A 22,168-nucleotide genomic window follows, 5' to 3' on the forward strand; every position below is an offset into this window, starting at 1 on the left:
CTTAACCAGTAACCACAGCTGTGAGTTTTAGCGTTTCTTTGAGTTAATGTTTGTATAGTTCGTATAACCGAAAGAAGTAAAATAACCTGTGTATTGTGTAACATAATGGAGCATCGGACTTGATGTATCCGGCTTTTGACGCGTTTACTTAAAATAAACTTTTATAATGGATTACGAATTCAAAGTAAAAACAGCAAATGAACGAGCTAAGGTAGAAGATCTTTTTGATTATGAAGGTTGCAAGGTTGGAAGAGGAACTTACGGCCACGTCTATAAAGCTAGAAGAAAAGATGGGTGAGTTAGAAAATTTTAATATAGTTTTTTCATAGTACTAAACAGTTTTTACGTGATTAAATGTTTACAGTTCTGATACGAAAGATTATGCGTTGAAACAAATTGAAGGGACGGGTTTATCTATGTCTGCTTGCCGTGAAATTGCAGTAAGTTCCAAACCATTTTAGCTATTCTTAGTTCTGAAATTGATTTATGTATCAGGCTTCTCGTAATTTTATGAGTCTGACTTTCCACTTTGTAAGGAAATTAGGAAGAAATTTTTCGCATAAATCAGATGAAAACTAAATTTTCAGTAATTTACAAGTATTTTGAGCTAAGCTTCCTTAAAGGATATCCTTGCTTAACCAAATAAACAACGCCTGTCAGACACTTTTATCAATGATCTAGAGCACTGCAGAAATAGTTGATTATATTGCTTGGATATGCCTACCCAACACATGCTCCAGATCATAGCTTATCACACTCATTTTCTCTTACATAGAAACTTGCAGAGTTTACTTCAATATTATTTACTAAGTTAAAGATAAATAGACCTCAAGAATCTTTTTCAGAGCTATATTCTTTACTATTTTAAGAAAAGATTATATTTTCTTCTTTCGTTTTTTATTTGATATCATCTGATTTAAGGGAGAAAAAAGCAATAACTTCTTCTTATTTACTTCTTTCTTAGTTACTTCGAGAATTGCGGCATGCCAACGTAATTACTTTGATCAGGGTATTTTTATCTCATAATGATAGAAAAGTATGGCTTCTTTTTGATTATGCTGAACATGACCTGTGGGTGAGTATTCGTTTTTTTTTCTTTAAATTATATTATTTGCAGTTGTTTCTCATTAATTATTTATTAATTTTATAGCATATAATAAAATTTCATCGTGCTGCGAAAGCAAATAAAAAACCAGTAATGGTACCAAAAGGAATGGTGAAATCATTACTTTATCAAATATTAGATGGTATTCATTATCTACATTCAAATTGGGTTCTTCATAGAGATTTGGTAAACAGATTTTTTTTTTTTTGAATGCTCGATATGTCTCTAAATATTTGAAACTGAATGTAATTTATTTTAGAAGCCAGCAAATATTTTAGTAATGGGCGAAGGCCCAGAAAGAGGGCGTGTTAAAATTGCTGATATGGGATTTGCTAGACTGTTTAATTGTCCCCTGAAACCATTGGCCGATCTTGATCCAGTGGTTGTAACATTTTGGTACAGAGCGCCAGAATTGCTGCTGGGTGCTAGACATTATACTAAAGCTATTGGTAGGTGTATGTGTTGATGTGTAAATATTTTTTTAAACCTCTGTCTAATCTTTCAATTTCTTGATTTATTATTCGACAGACATTTGGGCGATAGGATGTATTTTTGCTGAACTACTTACATCAGAACCAATTTTTCATTGCAGACAAGAAGATATTAAAACTAGTAATCCTTATCATCATGACCAACTTGATAGGTTAATCATTTTTATTCAATTTTTTCTTAAATCAAATGTTATCCATTTCTTAACACTCTGATAGAGCGCAAATACATGTAGATCTGAAAGTTTAAGATTTTACGGGCCCTCGTTGCAACTTGTATACAATTACTGGCCATAGATTGTCAGTGAAACCACTATAGCATTAATGATTCTGATGAAATATTAGGAAGTGGGTATAATGGGAATGAGATAGCGAAGGAGGCGGAAAATTAGGCAGTAATCTATTCTTAAACTGTGCCAGGTAACTGAAGTAGCAAATAAACAAGACAAAAAGGCACAATAGCTAAAAGATGGTAAAGCATCAAAAAAAAATTGACGGAGTTGCGCGGAGTGGGCTTGTGACTAACTTTCGGCCAGCAACTGGCCACAACTGCTTTTAAAGCCATTTCGTGTAGAAATGAAGAAGTGACCAGCTAAATCACTTTAATATAATGATAAAAAAATGTCTAAGGTTAGTTTAGCGAGCTCTTTGAAATTCAGAGGTATTGAGAATGCGTCTCTAAATGATGCCGCTGAGAGAATTGAAAGAAAATGGTAGAATTTTTCAATCACGCATGTCCTACCAAAAAAAAAAAGGAACATTTAGGAAATTAATAATTAGGTGTATTTAGTTTTTCTTCCAAATTTTTGAACGTGTGTTCTAATTTGCCTGAAATCGCTGTATGACTTATCTCTGATATTCCAGTTCTCAGATAGCTACCCTGTACTATCACAAACTTTCGGAGTTATTCTAGAAACTTATAGGAATATGTTAAGGTAGTAAATCCTACCTGTAGCTCGGAAGTCTTACTTTCTTGCCTTTGAGAAATGGATTACTTCGGAGGAATATCCTTAACTTGGCTCCACTTATTTAATACGCCTACCTTGTTTCTCGTTCTAACTTCTGGAAAAACAAAAGTTTCAGTAAAACGAACAGACCAATCATTGAATGTAATATATAAGAGAAGTAATGTCTCAGTTTCTTTTTGCCATTACAGGATATTCAACGTAATGGGTTTTCCACAAGAAAAAGATTGGGAAGATATTCGTAAAATGCCTGAACATCCGACTTTATTAAAAGACTTTAAACGTTCTAAGTGAGTATACCACAAATATATGCAAACTTAATTGTTGATATAACCCATATTTTATGTATTATATATAATATAAAATTATACTATGTATATATCAACAGCCAAAAGGCTTTTTCCTCAAGTAGCTGGTATTTCTTTTACAATACAGGATATCTGATGTTAAATGTAAACCCTACAATATTAGGACAAGTAACGTCCCTTTTTAATCATTTTTAACTTCATTGCAAATGCTTTTAATGGAATCTAAATAAATCCGATGAAATTTTGTTTAATAACCACTACACAAGGGGAGGGATTAGCTATGTGGTTAGCGTACTCGATTCCCACGCGGAGGTCCCGGGTTCGAATCCAGCTGCTAACCCTTAGATTTTCTCTTCCTAGGAGCTTCTTACAGCTCACTGTTCGGTGATGGACAGTGTTGTCTGTAACGAGAGAACACTGTCCGGAGGCCGGCAGTGCACTGAAAAAAGCTCCGAGCGCTAATAACCTCAGCTGTTGATGCGCTAAAAAAAATAATAACCACTACATAATCTCTTTATTTTTAATAGCATTTTTAAAAAGAAAGATATAATTTTGTTTCAGTTATTCAAATTGTTCATTAGTGAAATATATGGATAGACATAAAATTAAACCAGACACTAAAGCATTCCATTTGGTAAGTTAACTTATGCAATCATTGTCTTCAATTAAATATTTGAAACTTTCTAATTTATTATGATTAATTATTATTTTGTTTTTTTATTTAGTTACAAAAATTGTTGTTAATGGATCCTAATAAGAGGATACTATCTGAGGTAGCAATGCAAGATCCTTATTTCCAGGAAGATCCACTTCCTACACAAGAGTAAGTTTATGAATTTTCGTTACACAAGTAGCTGTAGAAATATCTGCTGCCAAAGTATTTCACCAAGTATTATTCGGAAACTACAACACGCATTTTCGTTGTTATATTTCCAAACTGCTTTATCTGTTTGTACTAGAAAAATTAGCTTTTATTTACTTATTAATTTAATTTTTTCAATGATTAAACTTGCTTCACGAAGGAGCTTGTAGAAGCGTGAGGGTATTTCGTACAGCACTTCTCCTCGTTCTCAGTTCTCTTCGTTTTTAATGTAGCTGGATGATTTTACTAAATTTGCAGAGCATTGTGTAAACTAACGTTTTGTTATTTGGTGACCTTCCATATAAAAATTGTTCTAAAATATCATAATTATTTTCAAAATGCTTTTCCAACTACTTTGAAAACATGTCTACAGTTTTGTAGCAGCTAATTTAATGGTGTTTTAACTTGCAAGCAATAAGGGCTCAGAACATTAAAACTCTTCAAGTCGTTTAACTTAGTGTTCAAATTCAGAAATGTACATTACCTCAATTTTAATTTTAATTTAAATGTTGGGAACTTTAATAATTATTCACCTTGTTTCCAAAAGTTAATGATAGCATTTATTCTACTCCTTCTAACTTACTCTATATGTATTAAAGGACGCTTTATTGTTGTTTTTTTTTAACATTTTTTTGGGGATTAATCACCTAAATTTCTTCTTCTTCTTTTTTTGTAGCGTTTTTGCCGGCTGTCCGATACCTTATCCAAAACGAGAGTTTCTTACTGATGACGACCAAGAAGATAAATCCGACAAAAATAATACTCGGCCTAATCAAACAAATAATGTTAGTAATTTAAAGAAATAAATCTAATTGCATGTTATGAAAGCCAATACTGGAATACAATTATGTATGTACTGCTGTACTTAGGGTGGCGGAGGTACAGGAGGCGGTGGAGACCAGACAAGTGGCGGACATGGAGGTCCTAACGCCAAGCGGGTGCGACTTTCCGGTCCTCCACACCCTTCGCAGCCGCCCACCAACCAAGCCAACATGCAGGCCCAACAGCAGGACTTCCACCACCAACATCAGCAGAACATGCTGTTCCAGTCGGCCGGCGGACAACAACAACCCAATCCTAATTTTCCTCAAAGGTTTTAGAAGGATAATCATGATAAGAGTTCCACATAACTCTCTTTTATTTTGTAAATGATGCGAATTTTTAAATAAGTTTATGTAAATATTTAACGAAATATAGATTTTTATTTATGTAATATTAATATTTCTATCAAATTTTTTTTATGTCAACAAACATGAAGATTCTGCACTCCTCGAGTACGGTTCACCTTAAATATGGTGGTGCAAAAAGACATACAAGGCGGCCAGAAATTAGTAACATCTTTCTAGGGCCCTTATTTAGTCATTTAGCATGTTTTATAAGCAGAAAGGAAGGTTGCTTCTCACTCTTAAGAACTTTGTTTAAAATTGAATTGAGTGATAGAAGGAAGGGAGGAACTTGAAAGCCATTTTGCTCTCAAATCCTGCACTTGGATTACAGTACAGGAATCCTCCTCCTGTAATAGTAACTGTGATAAGCCTAATAAAGAATCATATGAAATTAGTCCAATTGGTTTCTTAAATAGTTTTACTTAAAGTATGCCTAAACTTAGTTTCCCAAAGGGTCGTCCATACATTCAGTTCTGCCTGATCGATGGAGAGTAATACATAGCAATAACATTATTTTTTCAAATGCCGGAACCCAAACAGGCCCGTTAGACACTTCATGGCAGTGCTGTGTTCTTCTCTTCCAGAAAAAAGATGGAGCTGTTCGCTATCCCCTTGCCAAGAAAGGCATACATTTGTATCATATAACTGTTAGTGAACAGTGTTTTGAAGAGTATAAATAAGAGATGAAAAACTAGTTTGGCGGTGGGCTCCTCTAGGTATATTGTGTTAGGGTATCAATAAAAATGTTGCCATTAGGCTTGGGAGAAGAAAGAGATGTAAGAGTTAAGTAAGGACAACGGCTGTTTAGGCCAGTACAATGTTACAACTAAAGTCGCTCTTTTTCTGTTCACACATTGCAAAGAACAAAAGAAAAATAAGAAAGTAGAAGCTAGTTTGCACGAAAAAAAGTATTTTCGAGGCAAGCACAACGATTACTAAATGGTTTCTTTACATTCATTGCGAAGAAAAAATAAGGAACAAAGAGCTAGTTTTTGCAAAAAAAAAAGTGTTTGAACAATGAAGTGATTGAGGACAGCAATAAATGTTGCAACTACCGTAAATCTTTACACTCATTGTCAAAAAACGAAGCTAAAACACAAACTGTCTGCTTGATTAACCTGATAAAGAGCGTCTAGAAGTAATGTTAACAAGAAAAAAAAATCAGGAAAATTTCTAATATTTACCCCTTTCCTTAGAACTAGTACTTCAAAACTGGCTTCGATACTTCTAGTAACTACCCTGGCCTAGAAATACAAAGTAGAAAAAAAAATCACTATTTGTGATCAAACCAAAGAAAATTTCCTATCTACACCACTTTTTTGGAACTAGTACTTCCAAAATCGGCCAACATTACTTGTACTATTTACCGTGGCATAGAAACAGAATGTACAAGTAAAAAACTTCAATGTTCCCGAATTAAAAATTAAAGGAAGTTTCCTATCTACACCTCTTTTTTAGAACTAGGACTTCAAAAACTAGCCAACTTTACTTGTACTAACTACCTTAGTCTAGAAACAGAATGAAAAGCGAAAAAATTGACTGGTCGTGGTTTAAACCCATTGAAATTTTCTATCTACACCTCTTTTTTAGAACTAATGCTTGTGAAACAGCTATCCTTACTTGTATTGACTACTAGTGGCCTAGAAATAGAATTTAGAAAAGAGAAAATTCACTATTTGCAGTCGAAATAAGTAAATTTCCTATCTACACCTATTTGTTAGAACTAGTATTTCTAAAAGTAGCCAACCTTATTTGTACTACCTATATATGTTTTTGAAATATAATAGAATATAACCAAAGGAAAAGACTGGCGGGTATTCTGACTTTTTCAACTTCTTTTTGTATTTTTATTATAAGGCATGTGCCGTATGAACATCTAGCTCCGTTCAAGTAAGTGATAAATAAAATTTTTTTTTTTTAATGGAATTCTGACTTTTACTAATGTCTTTTGAACTTATTTTATATATAAAAAAACAAATAGCCGACCCTGTAAAGGTAAAACTATATAAATCAAATTTTGTTTTCAATGTATTTTATGAAAAATAAATAATTCAAAAAAGCAAACAGAACTGTCCTCATATTAAATCTCTTGGAGCTCCTACAGCATTATGCACCCCTGGTACAAAAATGATTTTTTTTGTGAAATATTTCTAAAAAATTCAACTTACATATATTTACTTCTGCATAAGTGGCGCGCTACAGTGGTGTTTTCTAAAACTAACCTACCAGAAAAGGGGGCGTTTTTTGAAACTACTTTTTAGTTTCGATTCGTGGGTTTGTGACTTTGTGAAATGTTATTTTCAAAATCTTCATTTAATTAACTCTACAATCACAATTCTGTTGAACTAAAGGTAATTTACGAACCTTTATTTGTTTAATAATAACGTACTACGATGAATTCTTGTAAAAAAGGTTAATGAAATGAATATTATTTAATGATGAAAAGCGAGCCTAAAATAGAAGCTTCAATTGTTGTTTTCTCTCTCTTACTTTTACTCTTGAATATATAAATTAATAAATAAATATTTTTCTGATACTAGGAGTATGAGAAAGTATAAAATGTTATTTAGGTGGTTTTATTAATAAAATAATAATAATACTGGTGGGTGGCCAGTAGAAGAAATTTATAAGAATTGGAGAGTCACTACAGTCTTCCTGGCTCACAGTGTCTTGCAAATTTACTTACATAGCTAAGGCTAAGATTATTACAAAGAAAACAAAATCATATTTTATTAACTTAGTTTTTATATAATCATAAAATTTAAGGAATTTTTACATTAGTAATTTTAATCGTCCATGCCCAATCGGTCTTTACTTTGACTTTATCCGGTAAACTAATCTTCAACATTTTCTTAGCAGTTACCGTTGCCTAAAAATAGAAACATATAGTATTATCCCAAAAAGCAGAAATAGAATTTTTTTAAAATATCCAAAAATACATACCTGTAATTTTTCGTCATCCACCCCAAGCATTGTAAGTGATGATGATCGCGATATTTCTGGGCACGCTAAGTAGAGGACATTATTATGTGGCCAATGCAACATTAATGTATACACAGTTGTAGCATTATCTTTAGATGTGTACCTGAATCACGTGCAAGAAAATTAAATAAATCAATATTTTTCTTTTGTATTCCCCTTTTCCAATATTTAAACTCTAAGTTAAATTGATTTTATACCAAATGTCAGGTGTAGTGGTATCATTCTGACAAACTTCCCATGGATATGATTCGTATATAGCTTCTCCGTTAACTTTTAACCATTGTCCTAGTTGAGTTAAGCGTTCCTCAAAAATGGGTGCAATAATACCATCCTTAGTAGGGCCTACATTTATGAGGATATTTCCTAAAAAAGTTAATATTTTATTTAGAGAAGTTGAATTATTCTGTCTCCAATTCATTCAAATCCAAGACTTACTCACAGACTTGGCAAGAACTACTGAAAAGCAAATCTTCTAATCGCGAGTAAGCACTATGAAGCAAATCAAAGGAAGTTTAAGGTACTGCAGTGTATTGAAAAGCCCTTTCTAAGGCTTTGAAACTAATGAAATCATGGTCCTCTAATGTCAGACAATCAATGTTTGGTTCCTTTGCGAGAACAAAACTAATTCAAAGTTAATTTTTCTATTACAGAGCTGGTTGCATTAATCAACCCTCTCGAGATCTTGACAATAGGGTATTTAATTTAGAAGTATTCATTAACTCGAAAAACCAGGAAAAATACACTGTATAATTAATTACAAGCTAATTATTGCATTAATTCCGTTAAAGTTAGTTTAAGACTAATGTAGTACTTTCTTATAACCATTGTTTACGAAAGTAAGGCATTCCTCAACCGTGCTTGGATTTTGGAGCAGAAAATCAATTAGATAGTCAAATTATTCTGTTTAGACCAACTAATATATCTGAATTATTTTGAAGCACAGTATTTTACAAGCTAATTATTGCATTAATTCCGTTAAATTTAGTTTAAGACTGATGTAGTACTTTCTTATGACCATTGTTTACGAAAGTAAGGCATTCCTCAACCGTGCTTGGATTTTGGAGCAGAAAATCAATTAGATAGTCAAATTATTCTGTTTAGACCAACTAATATATCTGAATTATTTTGAAGCACAGTATCTGCAAACTGCAATATGAAGGATGTGTTTAAGTAAGTCGCGAGCTGATAAATAATTTAAGTATACACTTCAGACCAAGGAATTCAATTATGCTTACAAGGTTGTCAAGGTGTATGAGCATAGGCCTGCTTAGCGCAATTGCACTTTTAATTTTACAAAAACTTTAAAAATAAGAAATATTAGTTTAAATGTTTCCATTAAAATACCTCCACATGCTACTGTTTTGATAAGTGTTGCTATTAATTCGCTGGCATATAAATAGTCTTTCGCTCTTGAAGTTCTGACAAAACCCCAAGAATTCTTATCGAGTGACATTGCGTTTTCCCACTTGTGGGCTTGTAAAGTACCTGTAATTATATAGTTAATGATTAGAAAACTCTAGAGTCATAAAAATTTTAACCAAGAATAAAGACTGGTATTTAAAAACTTTTCAGTCATCTTATGACTGAAAAATTGTACAGTTTTGACAAAAGTGAATGTGAAAATATAGAAGCTGGAGATTGCAATTCCAAAAATCGACGCGGAGACTGGAGTTTTCAGCGCTTACATCAAAGTTTTTAGAGCAAAGTCTACGTTTCAGCCTTCACCTTTAAACAGTTACGAGAGAGTTCTTCACATAAATTAACCATCATTGTAGCTTTGCAACAATATAAAATAAACAACGAACAACGAAATTGATTTGGATTCTGCAATCCAGTGATAAGATCAGCATTTTAATATCCAATGTTGTTATTCAATGACAGTACGGGAAATTGTAGTTAAAAAAGGATGAAGATGAAGCTGATCATTAGGTTAAAGAAGACCTAAAATGAACAGTTAGAATGTTGCTAAAGAATATGTTTTTGCCTCTCGTGACAAAAGTAGGGTGGTGATAGAAGAAAGACCACTTCCTTTGACGAGGTACCAGAAAAAATAGTTTAATAGAAATAGAAATGTGTTCGTCTTTTGCCATAGGCTGAGGTTAACTTCCTACACGTTGTGGTTGGTAGCATCCTAGTTCCAAAGATTAGATTACAACTTGAGAGAAGCCCAGAACTTCTGTGAAAGCTAATGCCGATTAGATACACTAACATTCAAAATATATAACAAATTATGATCACTGATAAAAGGAGTCAAAGTAGATACCTTATTTAGAAAGTTACAGGCCTTATTAGGATAAGATTATCTACCTATTGAAAAATTCTCTGGGTTTATGCATCTTTGAATACAATGTTCTCAAGCAGAAAATTGGGTGTAAAGCAGTAAAATGCGCTGCAAATTAAATGTTCAATGGACCAACATATAACAATGAAAAATGATTTAAATCATACCTGGGTTATATCTATCAGAACATGTAAAATATCCTCCATGTTTGCACAGAGTGTCATGTCCCCATCGATCATTCACAACAACTGTGTCCTTCACTGGGCTCTCATCATACAGCCATGACAGAAACTCCTCAGATCTCCAATACTCACTCCCTGCTTCCCATTCACCGTCAGACCAAAATATATCTGGTTTATAATGAAGCACCTTAAACGTTGTAAAAACATTAAAACACTACTAAGAAGAAATTTTTTTAAAAAAAAATCATTAAACAACTAGAACTTTAACTTACTAATTCTTTCATTTCTGGAAAGATTTTATTATTAACGAAATTCTGAGTCGTGAAATTATTTTTTTTATCAGAAATATACAAAGGATGAAACCATTCGTAGAGTGAATGATATAAACCGAAACGAATTGAACCATCTTTTAGTACAGCTTGACGTAGTTCACCTTAACAAAATAAATAAATAAATAATATGACAAAAGAAAGCAAAAAATAAAATTTTTATGAACAAAAAAAAAATCTTTTTACCAATAATATCTCTCTGAGGACCAACATCCATTGAATTCCAACTGTATGAATAATCAGATGGCCAAAGTGCAAATCCTTCATGATGTTTGCTCGTGAGAACTACATATCTAGAGAGCATAAATGGAAACATTGTCTGCTTAATTTGTGAACTAAATCTTTCAAAAATGAGATGCTGTAAGAAGCTCTAACGTGATGCTTTGTTAATGGATCGTAAATAAATCAATTATAAAGTTTTCTTAAAAAATCCGATTGTAAAATGAGCTACAATTTTGGCATAAGGATAGTTAAAAACCACAGTAAAAATTCGCTATCGGTAGAAAATTAGAACATTATAGCTTCAGTTTAAGAAAGTTGAAAGATAATAAAGTAGAAATTAAATGGGATTTAAGCCCAATTTTTGGAATAAATTTCGGAAAGTTAGGAATTACACAGACAGAATTAAAAAGCGAATGACAATCGAAGAACAAAGAAAGCAAAGTTGTTGCATCAGTTTTGTGGAGTTGAAAAGAAAGTGAGAAGCAAAGTTGTCTTATTCGCTAAAAGAATTCCTGTTTACAACGCAGAGGCGTTCCACAAATGTGAGCAAACGGAAGAATAGAAGATTGGATTAGAAGAAAACTACAAGGATTGAGATAGAAAAATGAATGAAATTTACAAAAAGGTTAATTTAAAAAAAAGCTAAATAATGAATGAGCAAAAGATGATGTTTCCAAGAAGATGGCCGAAGAAATGATTGGAATAGAAACCACAGGATTGGAGAGAGTTGTCTGGGGCAGCGCAGTGGAAGAGCAGATTAGAAGAGGAAATGGTGGTCAAGGTGTAAAGGGCGGCGACCTGGCAGAGTAAGAGTCAATGGGTTCCTAACAACATATGTAAGGATTATTAGGAAAAAAACAAATCGTTAAGTTATTTATCTCAGAGAACATTAAGTTTAGAAGCTTCTGGGTCGAATGTCTACTGTTATAAGAAAAAGAGTTCTATTTGTTGTTGTTTTACATTCTTTTAAACTTTCAGTCACTGAAAAGAAGAGGTCAGTAAGAAAATACATTTATTTGAAATTCAATTTTTTCTTACTGTTGAAGTTAATAAACATGTTTTTTTACTGAGACCTCAGATTTGAAATTCTGACATGATAATGGTATCCGTATTTTATTTAATTCTATAACTAAAACTTATAGTTTCATAAAAAGAAATAATTTACAAAACAAATAAATAGTTGTGTACTATTGTTTAGATAGCGATTGTAAAGGAAGGTCAAACAAATCTCCCCCTCTAGAGAGATATAATAACTCTAAATATTAAACATTATAGTCACTATGCAGTCTATTTTATTGCATTTATTATACCCACCGCTTTGAAATAATCTATAATAATATATTAAATGCGAAGAACCATGATATGACTCACTCTTACTATAATTTATATAAGTATAATTATTAAAATGTTTCCTTTACTTGGCTTCATCACATGCCATGTACACATTTTACTCCAATCTTTTATTTTCTTTTAATTTTTTTGTATTTAAGGTGCGTCAACATCTAATGTTATTGGCGCCCAGCGCTTTCTTCGGTGTATTGTTGGTATTCCCTTGTTACAGACAACACTGTCCATCACCGGACAGTGATCTCTAAGTCGTTCCGAGAAAAAGAAAATCTAAGGGGTAACAGCTAGGTGCAAACCACTCAGTGAATTCCTTGCCTCATTCTTATTAAGGTTGTACATCTTATAGTAGGACCTGGACCTCATTTAAGGGAGAGAGCAATTCATCTCTACCTTCCGCCAATTTCTGAACTTTGCCATCCTTAAATTGCATTCTGCGTCATCCATAAAGAAAGCTTCCATTGCTTATTTCGAACGTCTAGCGTGCTCCCCTTTTCTAGGTGCTCGTTGATGGAGCACCCCATCAACATGACCAAAAACATCCCAGTCTACCTTTCTTGATGCAAGAAACTATTTCGGGTTCTTCTTAAAGATCTCTTGAATTCTTCGACCTTTTGAATCCACTCCTTCACATATATTATACGATTTTATGTCTTAACAGCAATCAAAATACTATACACAATCATCGGCGCTGGCGCTAGTAAGGTCCTCTTGCAATGGATTTGACTTTACAGCCACTCCCCGGGTTATTAATTCTCTTACTTAACTGAAACTTTTGTAGAAGAGTTAAAAAAAAACTATCTTACTTCGCTCCTGATTTCTTAATTATTTCAACCCATTCTGTGGCGTTATAAAATTCTGCTGTAAAATCTTTAGCAAAATCTTGATAAGTAAAGCCTGGCTTATAATTTCTCTTCATAAACTTGTTGATTAGTTCTTGTGCTTTTTTATTTGGTGAAGGATTTCCTTAAATAAAAAATAAACTATATTAGAAAAATTTACATATCTAATAAAAAGAAACTAAATATAACTATCACCTTTCCAGTCTATCCAAAACCATTCAGAAGAAATACTGGGCACTGAATAAACACCCCAGTGAATAAAGATGCCAACTTTAACTTTATCAAACCATTCTGGTAGAAGTCTTTTATCAAGGCTGTTCCAATTGGGTTGATATGGTGAAGGAGTTGTAGTTTGAGTGGGAGGCGCTATAGTTGAAGCTGAACTACACAATTTCAGAATGAAGAGAAATAATAACAACTCCATTTCTTTTCGTACTGCTTTCAACTGAAACATTAAAATAATTTGCTTCATTAATTTTACTTCTTACAAAATTTAAAAAAGCAAATTTCAAGAACGGATAATTATCTGTAGCATTCTAAAATAATGAAAATTTGGGATAGCAAGTTAGAGCAACAGCCTTCTACCACTACAAAATTGTTCTGTTGTCTGTTTAGTTTTAAATAGCGAAACGTAAATCAGATTTTGGATAACGGATAGTGAAGTTTTGTTTATAAAACGCAAATATAGTTGGCTGTATAAATCATTCCCTCAGAAAATAGAAGACTAGCCAAGGATCTCGGCGTCACTGGGCTTATCCCAGCCTCAAATGTGAAAGTACCTGAACTAACGACGACCAGCATTCACAAAAAAAAAAAAAAAAAAAATTAAAAAAACGTTAATAATGATAAAATTTAGATAGAAGGTCGCAAATAGGAATTTAATCCACAGAATTCGACCGTAACTTGATGACAAGATGATAAGAAAATGGAAGTAGCACCTTACTGAACGAATTTTTCACTTTTCTGAGATTTGAAGAAATGTCTCCTACGATTTTTCAACTTCATACACCCACTCTCGTAGTAATGTAGTTAGCGCATTCTGAAAAGGTTCGGAGGTAGATTGCTTTTAATTTTGGTGTACAATTTACGGTTTTACAATTTGAATTATGTTATGAAATTGATAAACATCAACACAGTCACACATCGTCTTTCGCTTAGCTTTGAGACTCACTCTCTAAAAGTATTCTTCCACACTTCCCTAAACACTTCTCCCATTCCTATTCCTCTAAACAGTTACTGTTTTGTTTTTTTCAACTTTCTTCCAATTGCCGGACTCTAGCTCTCCACCCATTAACCTTCTTCTGACATTTCAGTGTTCACCAAAGCAGCTATGTCAAAAATGCTCTGTTTCGCATGTTATATGAATCTGATCCCAATCAAGTATTCTCCTTGGGCATTCAATTTTCCCAAATATTTTCTCAGAAGCATCTCAATAAGAATGTAATAGTTTTTTATCATACATGTTTTAAATTTAAAAAGTAATTCATTTCCCGTTAAACCAAAACAACCCCACCCTCCCGAAAATAATTCTGGCTGCAGCTTGTTACCACATTAAACTTATTAAGTTTTATTAAGCCAACGAGCAAGGGTATCCTTAGGGTCCATAATAGTTTTTTGGAGTCCAGGAGATTTGACGTTCTGCTTAGGACTAAAAATAACAAAGCAATTTGACCTTTAAACCAGGACTGATACAAACTGTCTTTTGAATTTAGATTAGATAAAATAAGATTCTAATAGGGCGGCCCTTAAGGCCTACGCCACTGCGACCCCCTTTGGATCTATTGTGGCTCCCCTTCTCTAGAGATCACCCTCCAGACCCGTCCGTTTAATCAGACTCTTAATTCTGGAGAGTGACTCTTGGGTAAAGCTTACAGGCCTTGGTTTTTCCTCCCCGAGAAGTAACATCCTTAGCCAGACAAGCCCCTCACACTGACACAACACGGGCAGTGCCGTTTCCTCCTCTTCCTGACAGAACCTACAAAGGCTATCATCTGCCAGGCCCATGCGATGCATGTGTTTTCTGAGCCAGCAGAGGCCGGGAATTTAGATTAACATAGATCATGAAAAACATCAATTACAACTCTTTCATCAAACAGATTTTCTTTGTTTGAATTTTAATATAGATTTAGAAGTTGTCGCAATTATTATTAACAGATAAAGGAGCCTACAATTTTGGAAAATAACTATTTGTTGCAAATAGTTTTGTTTTAATCTTGAAAATCGAAAAAATAAATGTCATTAAAGTTGTATTTCCGTCAACTGATATTCTTCAGTGTCAAAATTTCGGCAATACATATAATTGTATCCGGATAAGCTATGTTTATCGATTCAATCCAGCGGAAAATTCTTAAATACATTTGAGAAAAATATATTAAATAAGTGCTATAGATTTACATGAATGTAAAATATGTTCATAAGGATCAAGAAAAAAATATTGGCGCGTTGGTTGAACGATTTTGATCCAAACTTGTAAAGTCCAATTACCATACGTGTAGAAAATATAATAATTTGAACTATAAACTTATACTTGTACATTTGTATACAAGAGAAAGAAAGAATTTTTAAAACCACTATTGCCAGAAGAGAGGGGTTCAAAAACGTGCAATAATGCACAAAGCAAGAATACTCAACCAAGAGAACTACATAAACAATACTTTCTCTAAACGATAGGGAAGTAAAAATGGTCGAAGTTATTTAAAAGAAAAGTAGATTAAAGATATTTGAAGACTTATTTTCCGTTTAAAAAGAGCCAATGAGTGCCGGAAACAATTTCATTATCAATCCGAAAAATAAATAATCAAAAATACTTTGGATTTTTTAAAATTAAATAATTCACAAAGAATATTCAATGAGTTAATACATACATACAATAATGAAAAAGTAAGAAATCTAGATTACAAAACTTAATGCAATAACAACACGCAAAAGAAAGTGTGAAAAATTCGAACTCCTACCTGACAAAACTTTAATGTAGCAATCAAATAAAAAATAATATAAATTAAATATATCAAAGAAATAGGTTAAGCAATTTTATATTAAATAATAAAAAGAATCAAAGTAAAAAAACTAACTTGTGATTGACAAAATGAATTATTGGTAACGACTACAGAATAAACATGAATTAGTCTATGTAAAAATAAATATTTCTCCTAAAATGCAACAAATACAAAACGGGCAAAAATATTAAGACCTTTTGTTTCTTCGTGCGTCCTAATAATTCATTCTTCACAATAACTAGCCTTAGTGCACTCGCAAAGACGAAATGATCAACTACTAAACAACTTATGAAAAGTTTGCAAGGAAGGGACAAAGTGGTGATGGAATAGCTTGGTACCAGTTCTTTTAAATAAAATAAAACTACATGACTCATTATAATAATAGACAAACATCAACTAACAATTATCAAACAAATTGAACTTGTCAGAATCCATTTGAAGTTGTATTTTTAAAATATTAATTATTAAAAATAAATAAGTCATAGTTATTCAAACAAAAGTTCGTAAAAATTAAATAAATCTCACAAATAAGCAAAACTTACTAAAGTTAGGACGTTCCATTACATTCTTTATTGCCATAAAGGATGAGTGACTAATAGTATTCCTAAGATAAAATGGAAATGACTTTCTTTTTTTTACAATAAACTTGTTCTATAACAAACTTTATGTGTCAAAACTACAGAAGTTTTTATTCTCAAGAATTAAAAACATTTTGAAAATGTCTAATTTTAGTAATTACCGAAACATTTGCTGGAATTCTTGTAGAAATGATTAAATATAAATATATATATATAAAACTGAATGGCAACATTTCAAAATATTTTTTTCAGGACCTTTTCAGTTATATTAGTATGTTTTGAATGTTTTATTTGAGCTATTATTTACTAATGTATGATGATGTACACTTAAATCTATTAACACAGAATATTTAAAGACAATTCAAATACACATTTGATTAAACGGAAACTTTTCACATATCAAAAACACCTTGAATAGCGAAACACTGACACTAACATATTTGATAACCGATATTTATTATCTATCAGTAAATACTTCGTTATTAACTCAGTAATTTATCGCAAAAATTACATTCTTCTGTAAATATCTCAACTTTCATTTGGAAAAATATCTTTTACGGTGGAGAATACAATTCATTTAGTCTTAAAAATAAAAAATAATTAAATAAATAAAAATACAAAAATAATAAGATTGCATTTAATAAATACCTCCAAGAAATTATTTGGTTTCTGTGGTTGGTGCTAGTTCTAGTCAAACCTCTATTCTGTCTTGTTCGGATGCAAATATTTCATTTTCTGTAAAGCTTTTGTTGATAAGCATTATAACTATAAAAAGTTATCAACCAATTGTAAATAACTGTTAAAATATCTAAATTAATTAATTAATTCTATTGGGAAGTGAATGTTCTTATCAAACTTACAATCAACAACTGGTTATCATCTTTGAACATTTCATTCCCCTCCTCAACACTTATTGATCTGACTAACTTCAAGGCGCATTAACACTTTTCTTGCTTAATGTTTGAGCAGAATTCACGGATTAACTCTCTTTAAAATAAGAATTTTAATTTATTAATTAAAATATTTAATTAAAAATGAAATTTTAAGAAGTTTAAAACCAATTTATTTAATTAATTAAGGCTGGATAGATTTGGTAAATATTAAATTATGTATTTATCAATAACGTTGGTTGATTGAAATTTAATTAAAGACTTCAATTGAGCAATATCAATAATAATCAAATGTTATTTTAATAAATTAATTGCTTCTTGCCACTATTTATGCTAATTACTTTTGGAGAAAGTTCAAAAATGAACTCTACTTAAAAACCTTAGAATGCAACCTACACAAAGAATTTTAGTTTGTAATAATCTTTTTTATTACATTTAAATTTGTAGTTCAAATTTTACAGAAATTTCATTAGAAACTAATTCTGTGATGAAAGCACTAAAAATTCCAATGCGAATAATCATTCATGAACTCGGAGATATCCTTGTAGCTATTAAAATCATGAGTATGAACTAAAATCTAATAAAAAAAAAAAATGAAGAAATTGTGGTACACGTTTATTGCGAGGGTTAAGTTTAGGCCAGAAATTAAATAACGATTTTCAATTTTGTTCAATCTTAGATCCAAAATTTTGGTGGTTTTCTAGCGAATATCAATCACTTAAGTTTCTCAGAGAATACGGTTAATCAATAAATTGAAAAATCAACTAAAGAAAAAATTAAAAACGAAATTTTATTTTGTAAAAATCGTAATATTTACAAATATACAAAAAAACATCTTAAATATCAGGCTACAAAGAGGTACTTTATTACAAATTTCAACAAATAATGCATGAAGGCGGCTCCAGATCGAAACTGATAGATTTTCTTGTATAATTATTTTCTTTTATTAGAAGGACGATCAAATACTTGTTTACAACCTGCAGCTTGATTGTTGTGAAATTTGAGATTTTGAGCAGTTTCAGAAATCCATGGCGAGTCGAATTGTGTTGTATCTTGGTCAACCAGATGAGTGTATTTTGTTCTACCACTTCTACCAAAATTCTTCACCTTTGTTTAAAACATGATTTTGTTATATTAAGAACAACTGCAAAAGAAATACATAAGCAGATACGAAAAAAAAACTTACCTGCATAACTCTTGGAAGTATAGTTTTGTCAAAATGATCCTCCAACGTGGCTTCAGAGAAATCTCTCCTAAATAAGTCTTCTTCTCTATCCTAAAATAATCCATAATTGAACATATTACATTTTCTACTTGTACATTATATTCAAATTCAATTTCAAATCTATGATCATGGAAGGTATGCACAAAATTCTAGGAGATTAATATATAATATTTAATGTTGACATATTTGACAAAAAAAAGGTAAGAACGAAATTTCTTGTTCGACATTCTGTATTTGGGTCTTTGCCCTGATCACGGATACGAAACCTCCAGACAATGCTTTTCATTCTATCAATGAAAATATTATTTTTATGCCTTGAAAAACTTTTCAAATGGCTATTACCTTGCTCGTCAGCAATCTTTTGCAAAAAATATTTTCGGCTCTTTATAGTGTCATTCGTTTTTATGCTAGATCGTCTATATTGGCGCCTAACATTCCTCTAAAAAGAAGCTACGTCACTTGTTCAGAAAAATAAAAAAAAACTAACCATAAAGAAGGCTCCTCTGTGATAGTATTTCTGCATAAACTTGTATTTTCCTTTTGTGCCTTTATTTGTTATTTGTTTGGGATTTACTCTGAATTCGTTTCTACGATCTTCTTCAGTCATGTTCCTCACTCTTTCTATCTCTAACTTCTCTCTTTCCAATCTAAATAATAATAATAGTTTTACAAACTTATACTATGTAAAAACAAAATGAATTCTTTAAATTTCCTCCTTATAGGATTTGTTAACACCCTGTACTATTTTTATAAATTAAATGAACAACCATTTTTCGGAGAAATTAAAATAATTATTAATTTTGATATTAACTTACTGTTCTCGTTCTTCTCGATCACGCTTTAATCTCTTCAATTCTCTCTGTTTCCAAGCCTCATATTCTACTTCATCGTTTTCATCGTCAGTGTTCACGTCATAAAGAGACAGCTCTTCTCCAGCAATTTTTGTCTTAACATTGCTTTCTTTACGAATCTCTTCTTCCACCATCTGAAAAATATAGATTTAATAAATATTACATAATAAACTCCCAAATTCATCAGCTCTTTTTCAACTTTGAAATAAAGAAAAGCAAGACAATAATGTACTTTAAGGGTATATTTTCGCCTCTCTTCGGCCATTTTCTTAGCCTCGTGTTCAAGTTCTTTTCTTTTTTGAGCTTCTTTTTCTTTTTCCAGAATAGTTACTCGTTCTCTTTTCCTTACGAACACTGGTTTTAATCTCACTCCAGTTTCTTCTTCAGAATCTGATTTCAATCAAATGACAATTAAGAATGGATTTTCCTTGTAGAACAAGATAAATTAAAATACATCAATTTCTTAATAAATTCTTAAAAAATAACAAGTTTAAAAATACAAAAATCAATTACCTGAATCTTCTTCATACTCTGAAGAATCGTCTTCACTTTCTTGTTCTGAACGTCCTTCTTCTTCTTTGTCCATTATTTCGACCTCCTTTATTTTTCATTAGGTAACAAAAGCAATAAAAATATATTTTTTGTGTTTAAGTTATTATATTATTTTAAGAAAACACAAAATTTAAAAAGTTACCATTTGTTCCTTTGTAGTTAGTACCCGCTGTTTTAGCATCTGTCTTCTTCTTTCGATTTCTGTGTCACTAAGTTCTTCTTCTTCTTCTTCCTCGCTACTTTCTGCTCCTCGGGGTCGCCTCACTTCGGTTTCTCCTTCAGAACTTTCATCACCTTCAACGACTTCAGGCTCATGAATTCTCCTAGTAGAAAAAAGGATGTTTATACATATCATAATACAAATCCTATTAACTTTTTATCATAGGACTAAAGAAATTTTAATGTTATCTATCTAAAGTCTACCTTATATAAGCTCCTTAGATAAATATATACATGTTTTTTTTGTATTTAAAGACTACTAGAATATATTGCAAAGAAAGCAGACCAAACAGTACATTAAGTTTCAGCTATTTACGAGTTTGACCAGTTGTGATTCTGTTTATTTTTGGTTGTACCACAGCGCGCAGAGCCATTAGGAAGTCGGAAGGCGAAAACTAAGAAGTAAATAGTTGAAAACGTTCTAAACTTCAAAATATTTGTGGGTTTGAGAATTGAAAATAGTAAAGTAAAAGTAAAGTAAAGTAATCGCCTATTTTTTCAGGCGGGGCTTAACGTCCAACTACCAATTAGGTGTCGTGGACGGAGGCGAATAGCAAACATACTTTACTGTAAATTTCTTTTATTAACCATTAAATAAAAACCAAGGCCTATAGACCGGGAATCGAACCCAGTACCACAATGCATACAAGCTTTGCAGGTCTGAATTGAAAATATAAACATTATTTTTTAATTTTAATTAAACTCGTTGATGGGAGCTCACCTTAGCAGTGTTTCTCGGAAGTACACAAGAAATAGAGGGGGCAACCAAACGAGACTTAAATAAAAGAATTTTGAAATGTCAAAATATGATGAAATGACCTAGATAATTAAACAAACCTGCGTCGTTTTGTTTCAATTTCATTATCTCCTTCTTCTATTTCATTTTCTTTAACATCCTCTAAGTGCCTTGTCTTTAACCTGCGCAATCGCGGATCGTCCGGTAAGGAATCATCGCTTTCTGCTGCTTTAGGTTCAGGTGATGGTGCTTTTCGATGTTTTCTTGTTTCAATAAAATCCTCTTCTTCAGACTCCTCTTCACTGCTAGACATAGGCGCATATTCTGGACGTTTTCCCGAAACATATCTGTGAACCTTAACCTTTTGCATAGACACTTCACCTAAAATTTTTAAGTGTTTCTTATTAATTTGTCTTTCAAACATTTAAAAAACAATAAATTTAATTTTAAAAGTGGCTTGAAAATATTCAAATTTCTGACTTCTAAATTATTGAAGAAAGACTTTCCTACAATGACAGAGAAAGTAAAGATTGTTAAAAATTAATGTATCCTTCGTCAGGCTCTTTTTTGCACTGCGCTCTTCGTCTCTAAAGTAGCTTCTGGTGATGGATACATGATAGCCGACACAAGAGAAACCAAAAAAGATTTAAGCTTCCTCAAGCCATTGTTGAAGAATTAATTAACCCTCCTATGTATTTTTATCTTTAACATGACATGTTCTTTACAAAGATAAAGAAAAATTATTCTTTTATTGTTCATGTAAGACAGTACTACTGAAAAATATAAAGCTAATAAATAAAGAATAACTTTACACAGAATAAAAACCATATCATACCTTTTTCATTTTTGATTGGAACAGCTCCTGCTGTACTAATTATATCTATAGATGTTGGTTGTGGATAAAAATCCATAGTAATTTTTGAATGTATCACTAGTTCACAATTATCTGTTTAAATAAAAAGTCAATTACTTTTACAATATATGTATTGTAACCAAACCAGCAAAACCTGAACAGACAGAAACCACTCTATAACCTCCAGGCAAT

At 31.8% G+C, this 22,168-nt stretch overlaps 3 protein-coding genes across 10 annotated transcripts; 1 reads left to right on the forward strand and 2 right to left on the reverse strand.

The window, feature by feature from the left end:
- The first annotated feature begins 16 nt into the window (after positions 1-16).
- Cdk8 (cyclin-dependent kinase 8) lies at positions 17-4,943 on the forward strand. Its single transcript, XM_074113998.1, has 11 exons — positions 17-294; positions 365-440; positions 965-1,075; positions 1,151-1,291; positions 1,365-1,554; positions 1,634-1,748; positions 2,750-2,848; positions 3,428-3,500; positions 3,592-3,689; positions 4,405-4,513; positions 4,598-4,943. The coding sequence occupies exons 1-11, from the start codon at positions 167-169 to the stop codon at positions 4,826-4,828; spliced, it is 1,371 nt and encodes a 456-aa protein (XP_073970099.1). The 5' UTR covers positions 17-166; the 3' UTR covers positions 4,829-4,943.
- Positions 4,944-7,454: 2,511 nt separating this feature from the next.
- Positions 7,455-17,559, reverse strand: Fuca (alpha-L-fucosidase). 8 transcript variants are annotated; one of them, XM_074113920.1, is made up of 11 exons: positions 17,511-17,559; positions 17,299-17,385; positions 13,272-13,521; positions 13,041-13,200; positions 10,855-10,961; positions 10,612-10,772; positions 10,325-10,526; positions 9,221-9,361; positions 8,074-8,239; positions 7,838-7,979; positions 7,455-7,763 (listed from the first exon to the last, which is right to left on the reverse strand). In XM_074113920.1, the coding sequence occupies exons 3-11, from the start codon at positions 13,498-13,500 to the stop codon at positions 7,656-7,658; spliced, it is 1,416 nt and encodes a 471-aa protein (XP_073970021.1). In that variant the 5' UTR covers positions 13,501-13,521; positions 17,299-17,385; positions 17,511-17,559; the 3' UTR covers positions 7,455-7,655. The 8 variants fall into 8 exon arrangements, with proteins under 8 accessions (XP_073970021.1, XP_073970000.1, XP_073970010.1 ...); XM_074113899.1 differs by having other exon boundaries at positions 17,299-17,415; positions 17,511-17,552; XM_074113909.1 differs by lacking the exons at positions 17,299-17,385; positions 17,511-17,559 and adding exons at positions 14,015-14,115; positions 14,248-14,563.
- A 746-nt stretch (positions 17,560-18,305) lies between these two features.
- Positions 18,306-22,164, reverse strand: Mfap1 (Microfibril-associated protein 1). The gene is made up of 9 exons (XM_074113982.1): positions 21,959-22,164; positions 21,225-21,504; positions 20,311-20,491; positions 20,130-20,214; positions 19,849-20,006; positions 19,581-19,750; positions 19,253-19,412; positions 18,727-18,816; positions 18,306-18,647 (listed from the first exon to the last, which is right to left on the reverse strand). Exons 1-9 carry the CDS (start codon positions 22,032-22,034, stop codon positions 18,474-18,476), a joined length of 1,374 nt encoding a protein of 457 aa, XP_073970083.1. The 5' UTR covers positions 22,035-22,164; the 3' UTR covers positions 18,306-18,473.
- Positions 22,165-22,168: the final 4 nt, after the last annotated feature.

Source organism: Rhodnius prolixus, unplaced genomic scaffold (genome assembly GCF_049639745.1).
Source record: "Rhodnius prolixus isolate KJV_2025 unplaced genomic scaffold, Rpr scaffold_1, whole genome shotgun sequence".
Taxonomy (NCBI): domain Eukaryota; kingdom Metazoa; phylum Arthropoda; class Insecta; order Hemiptera; family Reduviidae; genus Rhodnius; species Rhodnius prolixus.